Below are 16637 nucleotides of genomic sequence, written 5' to 3' on the forward strand. Positions count from 1 at the left end.
TTAGTAAGGCTGGTTTACCTGTATTTTGTTAATTAGTTTTAATGACTCGGTTGTTGGTTAATCTATAATTGAATTGGATCCGTTTATTTCTACCCCTTTTCTTTTGTAACTATAAAATCCCTATATTTAAGCATTGTTGTTATAGATAAGGCCAAATTGTTTTTAAAGCTAATTTTGTAACCCCCTTGTCACATGTATGTTGAATATCTTGTACCATTATAGAATATAATATGATATATTGCCTATAATACTATGTAATGTTATGAGAAACAAGAAGTTTATTACGATCCCAATAAATCTAAAAATGACCTCATATTATCATTTAAAATTTCAAAATCATTTTATGCCCAACCATTTAAAAATTATTAGTCAATTTAAAAAGTCAACCCTAATTATTGACCATTTTTCTTATCCAATCGGTGACATGTGTTTAAACTAGCTACCATGATATCCATGCACTTATAAATTTGATTTTAATGTAGGGCATTAAATGACCATATATAATGTATAGTTGTTCTACCCCTTTCTCCGGCCGCCTTTTTCGGTTGTAAACATGAACCAAAATTTTACGGAAATAATTTGAATGTTTTGTACTCCAAATCTTTATAAATAGCACTATGAAGACTCATAACTATTTTTCTTGCTATTAAATAATGCTTGTTAATTATAGTTGTTACTCATTCAAAATTAGGTTTTTTTTTTTTTTTTTTTTTTTTTTTTTTTTTTTTTTTTTTAAAACGGGAAGAATATTATCATTAAATAAAAGTCATACGGCATCTACACATTCAAATTTAGGTTTGATCCTCATATTTTGTGCAAATCACCATCCAATTTGACCAAAAATTATTTTAGCATTGCTATTATAATCTTATGTCTTGAGTTCTTGACAAGTTAGGTTTACATACATTGACCCTTCTCAAGGAACCAACATATTGTAATCTCGAGTTCTTAACAAGTTAGGTTTACATACATCGGACCTTCTCATAGCCCGAAGGCTATGAACGATGAATCCATAATTAATAGCTAAATTTGTACATCTAATTTAGCATGAAAGGTAGGTCAAAACTAAAGCTTGATCTGATTACACAAGTAATCAAGTACGGATTACTAAAGAGAAATCAACCCAATTTTATTTTTTTTTTAAAAAAAAAGTAAAATTGTGTAACTATAATTTATGGTTGATTAGAGATATAATATAAACTTAATTATATTAGTGCCATGCAAAGTTAATTTAGGACTCATTAGAAGAGCTAGGTTAATAAAGTTGCTCATCTTTAATGAAAATGACCAACCTCTTGAAAACACCAGTTTCCTACATAGTATTCAAGTCCCATGCATTTCATCTACCAAGCTTAAATTATGAATTATTTCAATTTACATACTTGTATTAAGGTAGAAATAAATAAAATAAAAAATAAAAATTAAATACGCTGTAAAATACAACAAAAATAATGTGGGGTCAGATCATGTCACAAATCATAACCTAAATATATAATTAATTAGAGGTTGCTGATAGACGTACCAAATAATTTAGTACAAATCCAATAACCCTTTTTTTTTCTCATTTTTTTTTTTACATGATGCATGGCTAAAATAAGACACAAACACGAAGAATCCTACAACTAAAACTTATAAAGGTTAAAAAATAAAGAAAATTAGTTAACAACCTTAATTAGACTTCCAAATGCTAAAAACAGAGCTACTAAAACAGAGTTTACATTAATTTTTTTTCAAGTTTAACCCTTCTTAGTCTTCTTAGAGCTTCCACTATTTCCGCTCTTACTATTATTGTTGTCGTCGTTGTAGTTGTCGTTGTTATTGTTATTGTCATGCACGAAATCGAGCAAGACGGTGCTCTTGCATTTAGGGCACTTGGGATCATCCTCCGATAGCATGACATACATTAGACATCTTGGACACCCGACTAATACCATAGAGGTGGCTTCCGGGCTGCTCATCGATACGTCCGACGATACACACGAGCTCGGTGGTGACACCGATGCTGATCGGCTTGGTGATTCCATCCTCGGGTTCAGGTTCAGGTTCGGGTTCGGGTTTGGGTTTAAAATCATTCTTGAATTTGGTGGTGATAAATTTAACTTTAAGTCCAACTTTGGCACGTTGTTACCATTTCTCCTGCTCATGGTCTCCTCCTCACTTTTATGATCTTCTAAACCCCTCTTTTGCTTACTCTACACAACAAAAAAATTAAAAAATTTAAAATTTAAAATCAAAATTTAATAATTATAATTAAAATATATAAAGTTAAAAACACTTAAAAAGTACACAATACCAACTTTTAAATTAATCACGTAAGGAAATTAATCACGTAAGCAACATGAAATAACCGATCACCTTTAAATTGTATTAAATATTATAATTTATATATTAAAAAATATATATATCATCATAATAATGAATTTCATATAAAAATCATACAAGTATTGAAGTGTTACATACAAAATCTAATTAACCCAAAAAAAATGATGAAAAAGTTACAATTGAAGTACCTTATCGTGAAGAAAATGAGTGCCCCGTGCAAAAACAGGGCACGGGGGATGAAATTTGGTCCGAGGTGGAGATTGTTTGAAATCGAAGAGATCAAGGGTGACGGGGGCGACTTTAGGCACTAGAACAACATTATTATCGGCAAGTAAGTTACTAATAAGAAGAGATTTTTTTGGTTGAGGATGAGGATGTGAGTTTTCAAGTAGAAAGGACATTATATAGAAAGTGAATTCAATAGAGAGAGAGAAAGAAATTAAAGATGGGTTTGATGGGAGGAAGGGTTCTCTTTAAAGCTTAATTAAATGGAGTTGAAGTGATGAGAACTTGAAGGCACCAAGGAAATGTATTAATTGTAAGGAAAAAATCCCAAGGAAGAGAGATGCAAAATAAGGAAAAATATTTAATATAAAGTATGAAATAGCATTAAATAATTGATTAAAGTCTTAATAATTCTGCAAGACAATTACTGTCGAAACAGGAAGAACTTTTAGAGACGGAGGGAGTAGTAATAATAATATTAATACGAGTAATATCGTAGCAGAAGAAGTGGGAGGAGGAGGAAGAAGAGGAGGAGGAAAAGGAAAAGGAAGTGATGAAAAATTGAAGTCTTAGGATTGAATTGTCATTCATTATTGCTTAGGAGAGTCGGTGTTAATTTATAACTTGAGTAGTACTAGAAAACTACAACTACTCACTATAAACCCAACTGCTTTTAAAGCCAAAAATATTTACTACTATATTAACTATCATAAGTTCATTTTTTATTTAAATTTTTTTTGAAAATGAATTTTAATAACAATAAAATGAAGAAATTATAAAAACTAGCAAACAGAAAACATTTATATGAAGATCAACCATAAAAATTAAAGTCTCTGTCTCTATCTTCTGATAATATTAATGACCTCCCTTATAGTTTGAGCATACATTTATGTCCTTTTTATCTAACTATGTAGCTATATTAGTATTAGCAACTTCTTGAAAATCTAATTTAAGTTAATTTGGTAGTTATGTCTCTTTTGAGTTATTATGACTACCTTATGACTATCTTGAAATTGCTTAGGATTGATGATCAACTAGATCAATTATCTGTTTTTGAGTAGCAAATACAATTATATAAGTCATTTCACAAGAATGTATACTAGAAATTCTGAGGTTTATTGTATATACATAGACATTGATAATAACCTATTTTAATTTCATTTTATTCATTAAATTTGCTTATAAATTCATTTTAAAACTAACTATCTCTCGAATTTTTTGGTCATATATAAATGAAGACAACTAGTCTTCTTATGTTATGTAATCATCCTAGTCTCCTTTAAAGAATTAGAGAATACAATAATTAAAGTGATAACAGAAGCGCATAGACCAATCACCAATCAATCATATTGATTGTAGTCTTGAATTTGGAAGGAAAAGTATAGCAATGTCTTCACTTTTTAGAAAGGAAAGGACTACACATTGCTTGGAATTAGGAGAGATTTATCACAAGGCTAATTTTTATCTAGTTTGGTGATACAATTTTTCAATAAAGTCAAACGATATATAAAGTTAGATTAAATTAGCATCACAATACAACTTTTTAGATCAAACATACGTATAACTAATCTTTCATGAGTTTCATCTATGAGTGGTTATTGAAGCAGTAAATTTGGAACAAGGATGAATACTAGAAATTCCGAGGTTGATCATGTACACATTTAGATGATGTGATACACCTGATTTGATTGCCTATTTTAATTTCGATTTTGTTAATTTTCAAGCCAGGAACTAACTAATACAATTATATCCTCATATTATTGGTGTATCATATTCTTGGTCTAATTGATGTAGCCAAGAACTTGTGCCTCTACATTTGATTAGAACCTTAGCACTATCCTTGGGCTCCACCGAATACTCTACAGGTTTCTTACAAGTGAAGTTACTAATTATATGGACTTTAGTATTAAATGATTCTCGGTTTGGGCCAATACAAGTATCTTCAATTTGGGCCAGCCCGAAACTCTTTACAAAGTTTCATGTCCTTAATGTCCAGTATTTTCTAGTTCTTTTAGGCTAGAAGCATAGTTGTGAACTTGTGATAGAGTATAGACTGATACTCTGACAAATTAGAGAGAAATAGCATAGAATGACTTTTGTATTGCTTGTTTATTATTCATTAATAGGTTGAGTATTTATACAAAATCTAAGAACATCAGATAGGAAACAATCTTCCTAAAAGATATACTTAAATAATATCTTAACATATAATAAACCTAAATATATTATTCTCCTAATAAGATCAATACGGAAAATATATCACACATATTTTTTCCGATATTATCTCTAACACCCTCCCGCAATCGTAACGGCAGTAACACGAACGTTGCGATTGGAAATTCTTCAAATTGTTGAAGTCGAGGTGCACACTCTTGTGATGTCGCCTTTATTTTTTTTTTCAATGATGAGAACGTTCATCTTTTCGAACTCATCTGTCATCAATCAAACAGGAACGTCATTCTTTTCGAACCTGCAAATATAACAAATTTTGGTTTTTCCAGAGCAAAACCGAGCTCCAATCAGATATTGGTTTTTCAGAGTAAACCACACTCAAATTTCTTATTGGTCTTTCAGAGTAAACCACACTCAAATTTCTTATTGGTTTTTCAGAGTAAACCACACTCAAATCTCTTATTGGTCTTTCAGAGTAAAACTAAACTCATATCAAAAGGAGCAAAATCATGCTCGAATCAAGTCACAAACCTTATCTTACGACACAGGGAGAACCAAATATATCTTGTCTCACGACACAAGATAGTCATTTTTTTTTTTTTGGTGAAAACCTCATGTATGCCACCCCCAATATTCGTCCTTGAGGATGACACACACACCAGCAACTTAATCTCAATCTTTAAATTATTAACCACCCATGATGTAATGTATACACCAAGTCATCAACTCAACTCTGCACCAACACTAACTTGCACACCGGAATAAACTATGTGAAAAAAATGGTAATTTTTGCTAAAGGATCATCCCACCGGTGGGTTTAATTTCTAACCCATCGGTAGGGGGGAAATTTTTTTATGAACGGTCCCAAAATTTAACCTGCTCTTAATACCATGATAGAGGACCAACTCAACCAAAAGCCCAAGATCTAACCTGCTCTGATACCATGACAAATTAGAGAGAAATAGAATAGAATGACTTTTGTATTGCTTGTTTATTATTTATCAATAGGTTGAGTATTTATACAAAACCTAAGAACATAAGATAGGAAACAATTTTCCTAAAAGATATACTTAAATAATATCTTAACATATAATAAACCTAAATATATTATTCTCCTAATAAGATCAATACGGAAAATATATCACACATATTTTTTCCGATATTATCTCTAACATACTCTCTCCGTCTTTAAATACTTGCTCCATTTCTCTATGTGCGGAGTTTTAGGAAAAATTGAAAAAAGTAATAAAGTATGGATGTAGTGGAGTATGTGGAAGAATAAAAAATTGTAACAAAACAAAAGTAGTGGAGAAAAATTGGAGGAGGGAAAATGAAAATAATAAAATATTATCATGGTAGGTCCACTAGGTGAGAGAAATTAATTTAATATTGTAAAAGTTTTTCAAATAAGGAAATAGGGTAAGTATTTAAAAATGGATGGAGTAGTTCCTCACAAAGTTACAAGTGCACAACTTTTTCTAGGTAATTAGATTAGTTAGAATAACTTGTCATCATAACAAACTATTAAGAGCTATCTTGAAAAAAAAAAAAAAACAAACGAACAATACTCTCCCTTTGTATCACTTTTTAAGTACTCTAATTTGACCGATACATTTGCCAACATGGAATTTTGACCAATACTATCTTTAATTATCAATAATTATAAATTATAAAAAAATTGATTTTAGAAATTCTATGTTGAGACGATTCTGACAATTACTCACATGACTGTGTTTCATTTTATGTATAAAACACAAACAATGATCAAAGTGATGTATGTGAATAACAAAAAATCAAATTAAACACTTAAAAATATAGAGGGGGTATGATCCACCAAAGGGTACTCCAAAATCCAAAGTATGTTGTGCAAAAACTAAAATTAGGAATACAAAGCCGAAGTGGGAAACCATGGATATGATAGCCCGGTGCCCAAGGTTTATTACTTAGTGCTAATAATCACGCATTATGGGTCACAAGAAACAAGCGTATTTTTGAGGGAGATAATAGATATATGCGCTCTTTCTTCATTAATCTTAACTTAGCTCTTACACTTGTCCAAGATTTTATGTCTACTGCCTACTGGCACTAGGAACTTACGAAGTGAGTCGACTGTTGATCAAGATGTGCATCCCCCACCGGAGTTCCTTCAAGTAAATCTGGGCATGGCTCCCCTCCTTCTTTGCTATGAAACCTCAATACAGCCCTATACTATTCGAGTATATGGTTCCTGGCAGAAATCGACAAAGTTATATGGTACAGGTTGGATGATCACTCTTTCTAATCAAAGGGAGAGAGATGCGGGGGGACATCTGGCATTGCTTCCTCGGCACTTCAGGCTGAGGGTCTGGCTTGTTTGTCAGCTATGGGTTGGGCCCGAGATAATGGATATGCATCCATTAAAATATATACAGACTCTACAATGATTATCCTCTCGCTAGGCAAAAAAGGGATTTTATCCATGGACCTCTTTTGGATAGTTAAGGAAATCCGAAGGCTAGGACAACTCTTTCAACAATGCGTCTTCCTTAAAGTTGGTAAAGAAGAAGTCAATCGTTCTCATCAGCTTCCAAATCAATGCAGTCAGACTGTTTCAACTTTTGCTACCTCTATTCCCTTTGATTTTTTTAAGTTTCTTTTTTTTGTTTCCTTTCTATTTGTTATTTAGTGTTTTCCGCTGTTGTAAAAAAAAAAAAAAAAATTCAGAACCATTTAAAGCTCAAGCTTTGTTAAGTGTCATGCACAACCTTCAAAGTTGTGTTCAAACGAGACTTTTAGATTGTCGCCCTATTGTGTGCGAGTCTATGGGTTGGCGTGTTTCCTCATGAAATTGAATTCCAGACTCTTTATGAGACTGAATAGAGAGGGGATATGATTCTCTTTTTAATCAAGTTGTTGTAGAAAGTCACCAATAAGTTTTTGGAAAAATTGAAAAGAATAATCCCACCTTTGATTGATCCGCTCAAAACGAGCCAACCTTTACATATTCTGGGAACAAGCCAACCTTTGCCTCCTATTTTCTCAAAACAAGCCTTTTTACCTATTACCTATTCAGCAGGTTAATTTTTTAATTTTAATTTTATTTTTTCCTTTAATCTCTCTTCTCCCATCCTGCCACCACAACACAACCAGCTTCATTGACAGCCCCACCCCTAGTCGCCTTCCTTGACACTCCTACCATGGAATCCACCCCACAAATTCCATTCCCGCCGGAATAACCTCACTCAACCACCCCAAAACCCCCTCCAATCCAAAACACCACCCAGCCACCCCGAAAACCCATCTCCACTCTCGGTGACCCTACCAGCCACCACGAAAACCCCATCTCCACTCCCGATAACCCCATCAACATTCACAATTTTCCATCCAGCCATCCCAAAAACCCCAGCCACCCCAAAAACGCCCCAACAACCTCGAAAAAGTAGCCCTCCCCATAAACCCCACCCACCACCTCGAATCCCCCATCCCGCCATCCCAAAACGACTCTTTCCTCTGCTACTCCTTGTAGATTCGCCGCAAAAACATGAAATTTGTACTTAATGATTTCATCTTTTTGAAACAAAACCCGATTATAAAACAAAGAAACCATTAAAACAAAAACCAATCAATCAATTAATTCAATTACCTTCGATGTCAAAGAAATTGCTGCCGCCATAACCAGCTGAGTAGTGATGGGGTTGCCGGGGAAGGGCGGGGGGGCAAGGCTAGTGGATGACGACGTTCAGGCAGGGCAGGGCTAAGGCAGTAAGGTTGTTGGTGTTTTTCTTTTTTTTTTTTTTTAATAAATTTTGTTTTTTTAAGGTTATTTTAGATTTTAACACCTGCTAAAAACACGAAAATGGTTTTTAACACCTCCAAAAAAAAAAAAAAATGGGTATTAACACCATACAAATTTTCAAAAAATTGGTATTACCACCACTTAACGGTTTCCGTTAAAAAATTCCGTTAAATGTGGTCCACAGTGACACGTGTCACTATTTTATTTGTTTAAAAAAAATTAAAAACCTAAAACTACCCCAGCCCCACCCACCGCGCCACCACCGGCGTCCCCAAACCCACCCCCTTCTGGTGTCCGACGTCCCAGTGAATCGCCCGGCGCCGGTGACCCCACCCCCACCACCCTTTCCTCCACCTACGCACCCCACCCCTTCCCTTTCCCCATTTTCGTTCCCGACCCACAACCCCGAAATTTTTTTATGGCAGAGGAAAGAGTCGTTTTGGGATGGCGGGATGGGGGATTCGAGGTGGTGGGTGGGGTTTATGGGGAGGGCTACTTTTTCGAGGTTGTTGGGGCGTTTTTGGGGTGGCTGGGGTTTTTGGTTGATTGGTGGACTGCTGGTTTGAATGAGTTAGATGATGAGGATAAAGAAGATCTGATATGCTGGGCTATTTGGGGAGCAAGAAACAGGTGGATTATGGAGGATGAGCGACAAAACCCGGATAATGTAGTAGCTTATGCGCTGAAAACCAGTAGTGAGGCGAGGGAGGAGGGTGCTAAGCAACGTCTGGGAGCTGTGGGGCCTGGCAGCAATCACCCAAATGCTTGTACGCCACCTGCACCAGGCTACATGAAGGTTAATGTGGATGTTGGAGTTTTGGGGGAGGTGGTAATGGGACTTGGTGCGGTTGTTAGATGTTGCCAACTATGCCAAGGTAATGTTGTTTGTTGTGGGGTGATTCAAGGTGCTGAACAATGGGAGACACCGAGACAAAAGTGGCAGAGGCTAAAGCTATTTGGTGTGGTATGATGTTAGCCAAGGAGGAAGGTTATGAGAGGATTGAAGTAGAAAGTGTTTGGGGGTTATTGAGGAGCTGCGAAGACAACAGAAGGGCTCAAGTTCTTTTCATTTGGTGTTAGATGATATTATAGATTTGTGTTGTAGTTTTAGTGGTGTCAAGTGGTCTTTTGTTAAGCGTAATGGTAATTGAGTAGCTCACGATTTCACTCATTTCCAACCTTGGGATATGGGTCAGAGAGTGTGGAATAATGTAATCCCTACTCGTATTGTTGATGTTGCTTCTTATGATCTAGTAATATAATTCCCGTAATGGGTTTTCTTCAAAAAAAAAAAAAAAAAAAAAAAAAAAAAAAGGTTTCTACTTCTCGAGGCACAATTTGAACGAAAAAGTTCTTTTTCTATAAAATGAAGGTGTTAGGTTTTAAATCACAGACGAAGTCAGTTTGGAGTTTCAGCAACAGAATATATATAAGGATGAAGGCAATGAAGTTCACCAATGTGGTGTGCTGTTGCATGAAAGGCAAAGGCGACATGCAAGAGTAGGGATACATTTTGGCACCATTGTAATGCCCTAAACGTTCGTCCATCTTAATTCTAGCAGCACACCGAAAGCCAAAATTGGTCAGCTACGTATAAAAGAGATAGAGTGGAACTTGTAATGTGAGACAGTAATGATGGTCGTCAATTGTCATAAACAAATCATTAATGTGACAAACATGTGCGATTGGAGTTTCATGCATTAAGCCTGTCAAAACAAAGACAAAACCCACCCCTGATGTGGTTTAAGTCTTAGAAATTTGGAATCACCATAATTTCAAGCACTCTGCAAGGTCAATAGCTACCGTGAAGAACAAAAACAGGGTTACTATTCATGTATCGCATTTGGAAAATCAGTGCTAACGTGAAGCATAAAAACTGGTAACTATTTATGCATCACATTGGAACATCAGCGCTACTGAGCCTAGCATAAAGTCCTATAATAATAGTTGTGCCAACCGACCATCAAAATGGAATCAGAAATTTAAGAAAATAAGGTACCGCAAAAAAAAGACTGCAAGTTTAAGCACCAATTACAAAAGCATAGCATAATGCAACGTTAAGGCCCCTGCATCAGTAGCTATCAACTCAAGGATTGAAGCTTCGGCAACTACTGATTAAAAGCAAGGTGCCTGTGTATTCATTACGTGGTAACATTGATACATACGAAGTATTTTCCACGTCAAAACAAACTACCCCGATAATATAGCCATACAAAAAAACCATTCAGCAAATCCCTTAATCTACGAAATATCTCAAAGGACTCTGAAGTCAAGAGGCTCTTTCTATATAGCCACCAGTCCACCACCAAGCTACAAAGCAAGACAACTCACAATCACTTATCGTAATACCTACTTCTCTATTTTGAATCCGTAATAAGCAATAGTAGTTTGTAATGTTCATGAAATTCAGTCTTCTAAAGTTAAACTTATAGAACATTAGTTCGAACAATTCAGCTTTTCCACCAAACAAAGGCCCAAGACTTATCTTGATCATTATTAGTATTCGCCTATTCAGTACACTAGAATGTCTTAGCAGTGTGTAACAAGCAAAGGCTTGCTAGTAGCCTAACCACTCAATAGAATGATGACTGAAATAATCCACCATACACTACAGCATGCTAACACCCCACTTCAAAACCTCGATTAATAACATCCCAATATGTTTCAAAACGCTCTTTCCTTATCCACATAATACGCAACAATCGACGTTGTGGTCGAATTGATAATGCAACAATCAACCACAGGCCGAGTCGATAATGTAACTCTCACTACTCTATCATGATTTGTATCAAGCTCTTAATCAAACATTTGAAACAATAATAGAATATACTTTCTCTAAACAACCCCATAATTTACACATTTCTCAACTCACAGAAAACTAATTCAACCAATTCAGATAACCAATCACAAAATCAATACCACATTGTTCAATCAATCAACATAAACATAAACATAAAATTAGGAGAAAAGACAAACAATAAGACATAATTCCTTCATATATATATTAACCGATAATAAAAATTCATATCATAGAGAAAAATCCTCAAAATACGACATCATTTCATCACCAAAATATGCCCAAAACTTACCTACTACTAAATCCATAACTCGCAAAATCAAAAGAAGAAAAATTTAAAATCTTAAACCCTAAATCCAATTGATTAGTACCTTCTGGAACCAGCAGCACCACGACCAAACCCAGCAGCAGCAGGAAGAACAGGAACAGGATCAGCAGCCATTTGAACAACACCAGGCAAATCAGACATACCAAGAGAAGCCAACATATCAATGGTTTCCTTATCAACCTCAATAACATCAGTTTTAATGGCGGATTCATCAGGAACGAAGTCCATACGCCTTTCTCTCTCTTCCTCCTGCAATTTCAGCGAGATCCCACGAACTGGGCCCTTCTGAATTCGCTTCATGAGGTGGGTGGAGAACCCAGCGATCTTGTTGCGCAGTCTCTTTGATGGGATGATGGCGACTTCTTCGAGAACCTTCTTGTTGGTGTGGAAATCCAAGGTCATCTTTGAGTAGTACTTCTCGATGACATTGCGTGAGGATTTCTTCACTGTTTTTGTGCGAACTCGACCCATGGTTGTGCTGGGTTTAGGAGAGAGAAAGTTGCTGGAAGATGAATGAGATCGAGAGGAAGAAGATGAAGGAGAGAGAAAACTGCTGCTGCTGAGAGTGAGAAATGATGGAGGGGAGAAAATTAGGGTTTTAGTGTTTTGGTTTTAGAATGGGCCGAGGGGTTTGTTGCTGAATCAAAGTGCAAGCTCAATAAGGAATGCTCACTCTAGGGATAGCAATCCAATCTAGATCCGACCCTACTTTGCTCCGATCTGAGGTAAAAAAATTCGCTCCAAGTCAAAGAAAAAATGTAATCCGAGTTCAACTCCGTTAAAACCAACTCCGAATCGGAGGAGGGTCGGAGTCAGATCCTACAAAAAATCTGAGGAAAAAATATGACTCTGACAAATGTCCGACTCTGACGGATTATCTGACTCCGACTCCAATAGATAGTGGATTTTTGTGTGGGGCATGGTGGCATTGGGTGTGGGTTGTAAAGGCCCAAATAGCCCAATTTCTCAAAGTATATTAAATAACGAAAAAACTCGGAGTCGGAGGTCAGATAATGAAGTCGGAGTCAGATGTCGGAGTCGGAGTCGGATCTAACCTCCGACTTCCTGTCGGGTCGGAGGCGGATTTACCATAATCCGCTCCGAGTCCGACCCGTTGCCATCCGTAGCTCACTCCCTCCCCCCTTTCGTGTCTATTTGTTTGCCTCTTATTTCGTCTTTCATTTAAGAGTGTCAGAGTTTAATCTAAACTAGGAATGTTGATCGATCACGAGTTGAGGGGTGCTCAGCTCGACTTGACTAAAAAATTATTTTCATGTACTTGACTCATGCTTGCTACTCGCTTAGCTTAATAACACCTTGCTCGACTCATACTCGTGAAGGTTTTAACTTTCAAGTCGAGTCAAGTAGCTCATGATTATTCATTTATTAGGTTAAGTCTCATGTCATGCACAATAAGTTCACTATTTAGTACTTACTCCGTTTTTTTTTACTTGACCCGTTTTGACTTTTACACTATTCACCACCCCTCCTTTGGTGTCGTCTTTTGTAAATAATATGTAAGGAAAAATATGTTCATATTGGATGTTTTTTTTGAAATATTTTTTACTTATGTAGAACTAAAGTTATAGATCGATAAAAAGTTTTGCATTGATAAGCGTGAAACATGTCAAGTACTCCCTCCGTGTTTTTTTTAAGTGTTACACTTCCCATTTTCGGCCGTGTGTTTTTTAAGTGTTACACTTCCAATTTCCGACCGTGTTTTTTTAAGTGTTACACTTCCTCTTTTGGCAAAAAGTTACATTAAAATATTATATCTCTATCCTTTCATGGTTTCCACCCAACCCACCACTACTTTTTTTTATTATATGTTCTCTTTCACATTCATTACTTTTTAATAAACTATTAACCCCACTATCTTTCTTTTGCAATTTTGTAATACTCCAACTACCTCACTTACCTCTTATTTTATTTAAGTCAATTAAATTGCCTAAAATTATGTGACGGTTAAAGTGTGACACTTAAAAAAACACAGAGGGAGTAGAAAAGAATACAGGAAATATTAGCTTAATACTACGTACTATATTTTGGTTTTAGAATGGGTTGAGGGGTTTGCTGCTGAATCAAAGTGCAAGCCCAATAATAATAATAATAATAATAATAATAATAATAATAATAATAATAATAAAACTCCCTTTTATGCCTACTCGTATTTGTTTGTCTCATACTCCATACTTCGTATTTTATTTAGGGAAATCCAGAGTTTGATCTGAATCGCACCAAGCCCAAATCTAAAGCTGTTCGGTATTGTTTTTATTTATTTATTTATTTAATTGACCAATTTGGTTTATAGAAATTTAAAACAACAATTTTGTAGTTTGGTTAGGTTTCTTGAAAATTGAAACCAAACCAAATCGCAAACTGCAATAAACTGTTGTATACATAACTTTTTTTTTTTTTAATATTCATTTTGAAAAATTATTAATCTAATTGATGTATGTGATTTATTTTACTGACATGTTGATTTTTTTCAAGTCATTTTAAGCTGTCTAGTTTACAATTAACATTTTTTACATTAAAAAAATAAAAATAATTTTACAACAATAAAGTAAAGGAATGTAAAACCACAAACCAAACCGCACCACCGCACCAAATCGTTTTAATGCAGTTTAATTTAGTTCGGTTAGACATAAATTACGGTTCGGTTTGGTTAGAAAAATAATGTTAACTCATATTTGTATGCTTTGGCATGGTTATGCCCTAAATCAGACCACATTCCCCCCTAATTTGATCTAAAATTATTCTTTAATGATTTTCCTGTTTTCTGTATCACATTTTATTTCACCCTAAATATTTTAATAAGTGTGTCATTTCAATTTTTAATAAGTGGTGAAGTCTCCTATAAAAAAAAAAAAAAAAAAAGTTAAAGTTGTAAATAAATCAACAATTTTGTTCAATTAGCATTACAATCTTGTAAATAAATCTATAATTGTGGACCCATATATAACAAAAGTTCGTTATATATTTATATTTTTCTCATTTGATATTTGTTTACCTAAGAAGATAAACTTATATTGAATTTTCTCGTATTTATATACTAATTTTGTCAACATTTTTACTATCGATAGGTAAATGTAAATGTATTGTTATATAAAATTTTACGTAGTATATGGATTAGTCCTATGCATATATTCATAATATAAACTTTTCAAATAGACAATAAAAGATATTAATGATCAAGGTTTTACAATGCCATGTATGTCAGTTAAAGTGCGATGAACCCAACTAATGAAGCTCTGATTCTATTTATAAGAGTTTAATAAGAGTTGAGATGTTTGGAAAGCTTAAATTGCTGGACTTTCTCTAAATTCTAGTGTTTCTAGTGGATTTATTTTCAATGTCATAATAAAGTGTTTAGTGCTTCATATATAATAACCTTTAATTTAGTGTATCTATTAAGAGAGAAGGTACTGTGCAAGTAGCTAGAAATCCACGGTGAGATAATATAAGTTAACAAACAATTCATATAAGTTTTTTTTTTAATTATTATTATTATTTTTTTTTAAATCTCGACTTATAAAATTAAGGTATATGTTATTGAACATTTCAAATAAGTTTATGAATTAGACTCGCACAATAATTTTTGTTTGAGTAAAGAGAAAGTATTGTTGTGAGTCATGATCTTTTGTGAGCCGGATCTAAGTTAGCTTAAAGTCTTAAACCTAAGACCTTTGAAACAATTAACACACTCTATTCGCAAAGTAAGTGCATCATCTTGAAGCAAATCAAAGCCATTAAAATGTTAACTATTACCTTAAAATTATACTTAAGCTACAAAATTTTTGGTGGTCGGCGTCTTGGTCCCACTACAGATCCGCCAATACATATAATTATTGGTAGAGCAGAGCTCTGAAAAAAAAGGGTAGATTCAGATTGTCATTGAGACTCATTACTAATAAGCAATAACTTGGTTAAATTAGTACCATTGGTAATTTGGTAGATGAGATAATAAGAGTATATTAAACTTATTTAAACCGTATATATTTGATTTAGATTATATATGCTAGTATGAAATGTTTTCATGAATGTAGTTAAAAGGGTGCAATTAAAAGTCTTGTCTTTAATAATTCAATGAAGGATATATAGCTGTCATTAGCTAGGTTGAAATAAATCATGAATATATGCTACACAAACATATATAGTTGCGGTGCTATCACAATTACATTAATGATAGATCGATCCACCCATTAGTTGCATTGCACTTGCACATACAACTTGTCAATCAACCTCCCACGATAATGAAAGTGATGCCAAGATGATATATATGATCTGTCGTTCAAATAATACTAACTAGCTACATTTAGTTGAATTTTATAGCTAGCAATTTCATTAGTGATGTATTTAATGCTTGCTAGAAGTGATTTGTTATATCTTTTCATACATTATATTAGTGTACATAATGTATATAATAATATATAAAATGTCCATTGCACAATGCATTCACAGTACATACTATAAATTGATGATAAGAAAAAAAAATATATATTATAGGATCGAGAAAATGAAGAAAATAATTATAGTACGTGCTTGGTACGTAGTACAAGATATGAGACATTACACTTGTAAGATTATGGCATTATTGCACGCACCTATATGCTATCTACATAGAAAAGTTGAGGTATGAATTCATTAATGCATGACCTAATAATTGGAAATAAAAGGTTCATTTGGCTGGAATTCTAGAATACGAGCAAATCAGTTCAAGTATTGACAAATTAATTAATTTGGACCAAATCCATGTTATTATTATGCAAAAACTAATAAAACACAAATGATTCACTTTACAATTTTAAATACCATATCAAAATTTTGACGGCTATTTCACCAAATGCCACTGAGAACTTTTAAAATTCACCAAATACCATCGGACTTTTCAGAATTCACCAAATGCCACCCAGTTTTTTTAAAATTCATCGAGTGTCATTAATGACCAACGATCGTTAACTCCGTTAGTCATTAGGGATTAATCATAACACATGTCATGATATAATTGGTCAATT

At 34.1% G+C, this 16637-nt stretch overlaps 2 protein-coding genes across 2 annotated transcripts; both read right to left on the bottom strand.

Annotated features, from left to right (window-relative positions):
* Positions 1-1469: 1469 nt before the first annotated feature.
* LOC145610574 (uncharacterized) lies at positions 1470-3070 on the bottom strand. The gene is made up of 2 exons (XM_081665887.1): positions 2511-3070; positions 1470-2192 (listed from the first exon to the last, which is right to left on the bottom strand). The coding sequence occupies exons 1-2, from the start codon at positions 2721-2723 to the stop codon at positions 1737-1739; spliced, it is 669 nt and encodes a 222-aa protein (XP_081522013.1). The 5' UTR covers positions 2724-3070; the 3' UTR covers positions 1470-1736.
* Positions 3071-11467: 8397 nt separating this feature from the next.
* On the bottom strand, positions 11468-12197 carry LOC145610582 (small ribosomal subunit protein eS17-like). The gene has a single exon (XM_081665896.1). The coding sequence runs from the start codon at positions 12088-12090 to the stop codon at positions 11656-11658; it is 435 nt and encodes a 144-aa protein (XP_081522022.1). The 5' UTR covers positions 12091-12197; the 3' UTR covers positions 11468-11655.
* Positions 12198-16637: the final 4440 nt, after the last annotated feature.

The sequence above is a fragment of the Chenopodium album genome, chromosome 3 (assembly GCF_948465745.1).
Source record: "Chenopodium album chromosome 3, dcCheAlbu1.1, whole genome shotgun sequence".
NCBI classification, from domain to species: domain Eukaryota; kingdom Viridiplantae; phylum Streptophyta; class Magnoliopsida; order Caryophyllales; family Amaranthaceae; genus Chenopodium; species Chenopodium album.

What these genes read in the sequence shown, in the direction of transcription:
- LOC145610574 (XM_081665887.1), bottom strand. Translation starts at nt 2,723, where the DNA reads ATGTCCTTTCTACTTGAAAACTCACATCCTCATCCTCAACCAAAAAAA. An exon ending in CTCATTTTCTTCACGATAAG is followed by an intron (nt 2,193 to 2,510) that starts GTACTTCAATTG and finishes TTTGTTGTGTAG; the next exon opens with AGTAAGCAAAAGAGGGGTTT.
- LOC145610582 (XM_081665896.1), bottom strand. Translation starts at nt 12,090, where the DNA reads ATGGGTCGAGTTCGCACAAAAACAGTGAAGAAATCCTCACGCAATGTC.